The 7,969-nt window shown below is 36.7% G+C and overlaps 1 protein-coding gene across 1 annotated transcript in view; it reads right to left on the bottom strand.

The window, feature by feature from the left end:
* Positions 1-2,573: 2,573 nt before the first annotated feature.
* The window catches only part of Iqcb1 (IQ motif containing B1), a 43,036-nt gene continuing 37,640 nt past the window's right edge, over positions 2,574-7,969 (bottom strand). Inside the window, exons 12-14 of the mRNA XM_013019332.1 lie at positions 7,309-7,323; positions 4,926-5,082; positions 2,574-3,500 (exon numbers count right to left, since the gene is read on the bottom strand). Of these exons, the coding sequence (XP_012874786.1) occupies positions 3,271-3,500; positions 4,926-5,082; positions 7,309-7,323 (402 nt within the window). The 3' untranslated portion in view covers positions 2,574-3,270. The remainder of the gene's footprint in view (positions 3,501-4,925; positions 5,083-7,308; positions 7,324-7,969) is intronic.

Raw genomic sequence — 7,969 nt, 5'->3', positions numbered from 1 at the left:
CTTTTCCACTATTAACTTTTGTTATGTAGAATGCTGCAGGAGACATCCGGACACATCAGTGTCACCTACTGGATCAGTGTCATGATCACTGCACTTTCCAGGCTCACTAAATCTTCAGGACCCTTTGAAATCCAGTGTGTCTTTAGCTTGCTCTTCTACTTACATTTATTCAAACTTGTTCAAGTCCCAATCTCATACTTACTCATATTCCCAGAAGATATCACCAGAGAGTCCTATTGAACAGTATCTTACACAAACTTTGCCTTTCTGTATACTTATCTGTTTCCATTTTGAACTGTGGAATTGATCTTTCAGTTTTATGGTAATGATACTTCCTAATGGAAGAAGAAATTAGAAAATTGCCTGCCTGGTGGGGGGCCTGCACTCCCCTCTTTCCTTGGGTGAACACACTAGGAATTTCGTTAGAATTACAGTGAACACTAGGGAAATGGGGGAAGAAGAAGAAGGGATGGAGAGGTTAAAGTACTAAGTTAAGCCTTCTTCAAAGGCATTGATTGAAAATAAGAGTCCATTTTTGTGAGTTATTTGACTTTTTTTTTCTTTTCTGAGGCAGTCAGGTAGCCCAGTCCTGGAATTCACAATCCTTCTGCTTCTGCATGCTGGGATTACAGACTTTGTAAAAGCCTGCAGAAATACTAGGGCTGCTGTTGATACTCCACACTGAAATTAGCAAGACTGGATTTTTTTCCCAAACATGTCATTTAATAATTCTGCATCTAAAAATCAAGAACTCTAACAACAACAGATGCTGGAGGGGATGTGGACTAAAGGGAACCTTACTTCATTGTTGGTGGGAGTGTAAACTTGTTCAACCACTTTGGAAAGCAGTATGGAGGTTCCTCAAAAGACTTCACATAGAGCTCCCCTATGACCCAGCAATCCCACTTTTGGGCATTTACCCAAATGTTCACAAACAAGACCACACTAAAGCTACCAGCACAACTATGTTTATTGCAGTATTATTTACCATAGCTAAGATATGGAACCAACCCAGATGCCCCTCAGTAGATGAATGTATCAGGAAAATGTGGTATATATACACAATGGAATTCTATGCCTCCATCAGAAAGAATGACATTTCCCCATTTGTTAGGAAATGGAAAGGCTTGGAAAAAATTATATTAAGTGAAGTAAGCCAAGCCCAAAGAAATATAGGTCCCATGGTTTCTCTTATTTGCAATATCTAGTATATGTATGAGTCAAGCAGAAAAGGTCAGATAATGTGATGTTAGGAAAATGAACCCTTAGATATGTATTTAAATGTTTTTTTCTTTCATGCATTTGTTTCTAACCCATTTATAAGATTATTTCTTTGTTGCTTTGTATGTCCCTCCCCCACAGTATAATATAACCCCTGTTTTCACTATATTTGATGTCGGTATAATTTGTGGAGGAGATGGGGAAAAACACGTCGTTTAAATAAGGATACAGGTGGACCCGTTGCAACAATGAGAAGTACAAGTTGTCATGTCGAAAACGAACTTTACAACTTCGGTGGGGGGGGGGGAGAATTGGGGGGGGCGGGGGGGGGCTGGGAAGGGATGTGAAGGGTAAACAAAGGAGGAGGCTGCAATGCTTGATAAAAAATGTACTCATTATCTTGCCCATGTAATTGTAACCCCTCTGTACAGTATGTTCACAAAAAATAAAAAAAATAATAATTCTGCATCTTTGTTTACATCCTGCTGGCAGAAAGATGGAGAAAAGCAAAGATAGGAGGCAGTGAAGAAAGAGGAGAGGGAGAAACTAAATCATAGTGAGTTATATTCAGAAGTTCCCATAAATCATTCAATGACAAAGTATATTTTAAATTTATATCCCTCTGAGCAACAATGCATCTGACTTTGTCCAGGGGTAGTGTTTCTCTCCGTCTCCATTCCTTTCTTATATCCAATGGAATTCTGCAATTGGCTTAGGGGTGAGAAAATTTTTTTAGCAGTTTAGGGTTTTCAAGAGAAAGGCTTAGGGAAGCAAGTGGGCTTTGGGAATGGCACTCTGCAGTATACTATCACTTTTGCCTGGTATGCCCACAAAGGGGATTGGGGGATTGCTTCAGGTCCTGCTCCCAACTTTCTTTGTGAGCATATATTTAGATATTCTGTGTGGTCATGCTACCCACATTTGGCCTTTAAAAATTTAAAAAAAAAACTATTTTAGTTGGTGTCTTCTTACCTAGTCACTCTTTCTCTTGAACTCTAATAAAGATGAAATAATTTATTTTGCACAGACTGAGTTCTCATCTCAGTTTATGTGGCTAGATAGAGGACTTAGCTATCTGATAGGTTCAAAAAATGTGTATTTCTGGTATTGTTTCAAGATTGAGGCAACATTTTTATATTTTTCTATATTCTAAGTAAAACCAGAAAATTTACCTGCTTATTCTTTTTCATTATAAATGAAATTAGAGTTTTGAATGAAATTTTACTAAAATTAGCTTTGAGAGAATGGATAGCAGCATAGGACTGAGTATTCCCATCAAGAAATACTGGTATTTCCACTCACTTATACAAAGAGAACTCTCTAGGTTCTTTATGATAGCTATATTTTTTACTTGTTTTAACTTAAATTCCATATTGTTACAAAAACAAATTGAGGTAAATTCTGCTATTAAATACAAGTAAGGGTAAATAAGGAAACCAGGAATTATTACAGCCAAATCATATAGATATCTATGATCATAACTAACATTAAGTGTATTTATCTCTGAGATTCCCAAAAGAGACCAAAAAGGAAGCAAAAGGTTATATAGTTCTTACAGTTAAGAAGATAGTCTTATCTGGAGAAATTTTTCTGGTATCAAATCCTATTGAATAGTACTCCCCTCCAAGGACAAAAATCAATCTCCAACAAACAACAATAACAACAATCAGTAATTCTTAATAACAAATGTGAAAAGCTGAAATAATCCTGACAAGTTTTTCAGAACTGTTGAAAATATTTATTTAGAAAAAAACCTTTAGCTGGAAAACAGAAATGAAAGAAATTTTACATTTCACACAATAGAATTCTCTGCTGAATTTAGTCCAACAGTAAAAGCCATACACCTCTATTTATGAGTCTAGAAATGGGTATGGAATAAACAAGAAAACAGAGAGGTAGATAACTCCTTTCTTAGTGCCTACAACTTTTGTTTGGGGAGAATCCTTTGGCAAAAATGAGTTAGGATAGCCCTCATCTACCAGCAGGCCAGAGGTAGTATCAACATAATGTCCTGAAATACAGGATTTATGTCAGTTTTCATGTTAAGTTTTAAGGGGGTTTGGTCCCACCAGTGAATAAAGCTCCTAATTCTATACTAAGCTCATCCTGTTGAATATCAATCTCATTTTCTAGTTCTTCCCCAAGCTTCTTCCACCAGGGTGCTTGTATATGCTTCAGTGTGTTGAAATGGGCCTGCTTTGCCTTTGCTGCTACAGGGCCAGACCTGCTTAGGAAGTGCTCAGGTTCTTTCCCTTCTGCCTCCTTCAGATTTGGTGCCTCTGTAATAAACAGAAAATAAAGGGTGAATGGAGGCATCCTGTGCCAAACAAGTAGCAACTGAGAAACTACAGAATAGGAATTTTGCCACAGCAGACAGGGACAAGATTCCCACTGCTGTCTGTTACCATGGCCAAGTGGATGGTAAGTGACTCTTCAAAAGTTGCAGTTGCGACTGGCAGCAATACCCTGAAACCCCTGGAAACTTTTATGTTTAAAACAAGTGAGTGATAGATGGTTTTTTAATAGGTGATTACATATAAAATTATAAAATTATTAGTGAATAGTATTGTACTATCATATACTTTGGAGGAGGCAGTTCTGGGGCTTGCTAGATAGGTACTTTTTCACTTGAGCCACATCCTCAGCCCTTTTTGCTTTTGTTATTTTTTGAATTAGGGTCTTAGCTGGCCTAGACAATGAGCCTCCTATTTATATTTCCTGGATAATGACTTAACAAGCACACCACTATAACCAGCTTTTTAGAGACAGGGTCTCAAGAACTATTTGCCTGGGCTGGCATTGAACCATGAGATCTTTCAATCTCATCTTCACAGGTAGTTAGGATTATAGATGTGAGCCACTACACTTGGCTTATCATCAATTATTTCTAAAGTATGATAAAACCTAGCTATGGGCTCATAGCTCAAGACTGTAATCCTAGCTACTTGGGAGGAGTAGAGATTAGCAGATTGCAGTGGGAGATTTCATGTCAACCAATGGGTGGGTACAGTGGTATGCACCTGTTATCCTTAGTGATGCATAAAAGCACAAGTAGAAGGACTGTAACTCAAGTCATGAAATGCTCCCTTGAAAATAAACAATGCAAAAAGTAGCTAGAAGTCTGGCTCATGTGGTAGTGCAGCAGCATAGCAAGTGTGGGGTTCTGAATTCAATTCCTAGTACCATCAAAACCAAAATTCAAACCAAACAATCTTCCCTCAGAAAATCCTTTGGTAAGTATATAACAGAATCTGATTAGTAGGACTCAGCATCCTTGAAATTAGTAAATTTGAGTTGATACATGTGAATGTATTAAGGGTACAGGTGAAAATATGTCCTGGGGGGTAATCTACATGTGGAAACTTTGAGGATAGGGTTAACATACCAATGATGTGTCTTCTAAAGATTTTGTCACTTGTATGGGTTTTTTTCCTATTTTGTTGGTCTTGGGGCTTGAACTCAGGGCCTGGGTGCTGTTTCTAAGCTCTCTTTGCTCAAGGATAGCACTCTACCACTTTTGAGCCACTTTTGGATTTTTGAGTGGTTAACTGAAGATATGAGTCTCACAGGGACTTTTCTGCTTGGGCTGGCTTCAAACTACCATCCTCAGATCTCAGCCTCCTGAGTAGCTAGGATTACAGGCATGAGCCACTAGCACCTGGTTTGGCTTTTTTCCTTTCAGGAAAACAAGAAAGAGCACATACTCATCAACTGTTCAATACTGGTGCTGATCTGAGCCATAAGAGCCTCTCTGTGCTGCTGGGATCTTTCTTCTACGACTCTACCCATAAAGTAGTGCTGCAGTCGTTCTTGAGCTTGAGCATGTAGTTCTCTGCTGGCCACATCTGACATCTGAGAACCCTGGAAACACAAGACAGAAAAACTTGTTATGAGAAGGAGATGTATATCCAAGTATATTTTACCCAACTACTTAGCAAAAGACCTTCATTTTACCAACAAAATCTTAGGATAACTGATATCTATATTATACTCTACTCCAAGTAAAAAACAGCCTCTTTAAAACAACTTTATATAAAAATGTAGGTGAGGAAGTATCCTTTTGGAAACTTAGGTAGTGGTATTGTAGGTGAAGAGATAAAAGAGGAGGTAACAGTGAAAATTAGGGATAGTTTGGTAAAGGTATTGGCTCAGAAGAGAAGTAACAAGGCCTATCCCTTCTTTTCTGGACCTCATTTAAATTACTATCTTATTTCTCAATCCATTCCTGCTCCCAAACCTATCTAAGTTATAATGTTAAAACTGCTTCTTGTTTCACAGAAGGAGGAGCAAAATCAGCTGAAAGATCATATATTCTTTACACTAATCACTAAGCTAAGAGGAACCTGGAAATCTTTGCCTAATTCACAATGTTTGCCTAAGTTAAAATGTTTCTCCAATGTTTTCCTTTAGAATTTTTTATTGTTTTATGATATGTATTTAGGTTTATGATATATCTGTGTCCTTTTTCTTTTTTAATGTCCAATTGCTTCAGTTCTCTGCTGCATTAACTGAATGTACCTCTGTCAAGAATTAATTGGTCATATATGTAGGTTTGTTTTTTGACTAGATTCTTCTAGCTCTTGGAAAAATAAGTTTCTTTAAAAAATTTTTTTGCTGGTGACTTCAGAGATAGAATATTAAAGACTTTTCTCCCTGGGCTGGCTTCAAACTGAGATCCTCTGGATCTTAGCTTCCTGAGCACAGGTATGAACAGTGAGTATCAAGCTACTAGTTTCTGTTTCTATCAGTTTGCTTATTCTAGGTCATTCAGATAAATGGATTCATCCAATATTTGTCTTGTTTCTTGTTTATTTCACTTCGCATGTCTTCAAAGCTCATCCATGTTGGCATAGCAGAATTCTTATGTCTTCTTAATTAAATGGCCCCTTTATCATTATACTTTGTTCCACATTGTATATTTTCATATTTACTCTTATAATCAACATATAGTCTGTAAGGTTCAGAACATTTACACTTATTGTCTATCATCTTGATATATTCTATTTGTTAGCTTTTTTCTTTTTAGTCCTTTTTGATTAATTAGGTATATTTTGTGATTCAATTTAATTTCCTTTGTAATATTATTAGCTATACAACTCTTTGCTTTTAATTTTTTTGGTTACTTTAGGGTTCTTAGTATGCACTTTTAATTTATCATATTACCTTTAAGTAATAGAACACTTCATATATAAGAAACTTTCAATCATGTATTGTTTCTTCCCTCCTGGTTTTTATGCTCTTGTTGTACAAAATGTGCATTTCACCTTTAGAATGTTACAAACAATATTATAAATTGATATTAAACAGACTAAAACCAATAGCCTGTTCATGAAAATGGTTTTAACTGACATAGAGCGACACATTTTCATATAATCTATGGCTGCTTTAGTCCCCAAGAATGGAGGAATATTTAGCAGAGAGGCTGAATGGCCTACAAAACTGAAAAGTTTGGCTATGTGGTGCACATTAAAGATGCAGTTATATTTAATAAAGATTTATATAAAAAGGAAAAAATATATAAGGGTTTATATAAGTAGGAGGTCTTACTTGTATCACTGAACTAAATCGTGCTATTCAATTAAGATTTTATCATTGCTCATTTCAGGGAGCTATCATATTTATGCTCAGCTAGTAATACATTTATAATCCTCTTGTTATTATTTATTTTTTTTGCTGGGAGGCAGGGGAGCTGTTCTGCATGAATAAAAAGATGAACAGCAGGATTATCTAAATATCACATCAGACAACTAACATTAGTCATTTAGTCTTTCAGTTTTAACTATGTGTGTATGTATTCCTGTGAAAAGGAGGGAGGGAAAACAGGAGGAAGAATTGGAGGAAAAGAGATCATGAATTTAGACACAACATCTACCATAATCATAGCAAAATGTGAATAGTACCAAGATATACTAACTGTAGTTGATTCAAATGAGGTAAGAATTCTGATTATAAGAAATGTATAAACTAGCAACTATAAAATTTAAGAAGTATGTGAAAGTTGGAAGAAATGTTATCAATAAAAGTACAGGTAATTAAAACAAATGACAGGTAGTAAATCACTTAAGAAGAGAAATGATCTTCAAAGACATATAGGAATGTAAGGTCAAGAATCAAGAAAGCCAGGCACTGGTGGCTTACACCTTTAATCCTAGCTACACAGGAGGCTGAGATCTGAGGTTTGTGGTTCAAAGCCAGCCTGGGCAGGAAAGTCCATGAGACTCTTATCTTCAATAAACTACCAAAAAAGCCAGAGGTGGAGCTTTGGCTCAAGTGGTAGAGTGCTAGCTTTGAGCAAAAAAAGCTCAGGGACAGCACCCATGCTGAGTTTAAGCCCCAGGACTGGCAATAAAAAGAACCATGATAGAAGCAGCAAATACCACTTGATGTTCAGTACTGTGGCCACAGAGTTTGAAATATGGATGTGTCAATTAGGAAGAAAATATTTTCAGTATTACAGTAAGAAAATAAAAAGATGCAGGCTCTCAAGTGCTGTATCTGATTTAAGATTCCTGGGGGTTTGGGAATAATCTAGCAAATATAAATTCTTATGTATGTTTGGGTATACATATGTAAGAATGAATACTATTGATTGACAGCTACATATATATGTATATATACATATGTGTATAAACACACTTGGGTTTTTTTTTGGAGGGGGGTCCAGTCGTGGGGCCTGAACTCTGGGCCTGGGCACTGTCCCTCAGCTCTTCAGCTCAAGGCTAGTGCTCTACCACTTGAGCCACAGCGC

This window comes from Dipodomys ordii, unplaced genomic scaffold (genome assembly GCF_000151885.1).
Source record: "Dipodomys ordii isolate 6190 unplaced genomic scaffold, Dord_2.0 Scaffold45, whole genome shotgun sequence".
Taxonomy (NCBI): domain Eukaryota; kingdom Metazoa; phylum Chordata; class Mammalia; order Rodentia; family Heteromyidae; genus Dipodomys; species Dipodomys ordii.
The sequence above is the reverse complement of the archived record's forward strand: the minus strand, read 5'-3'. Positions and strand labels throughout refer to the sequence as shown.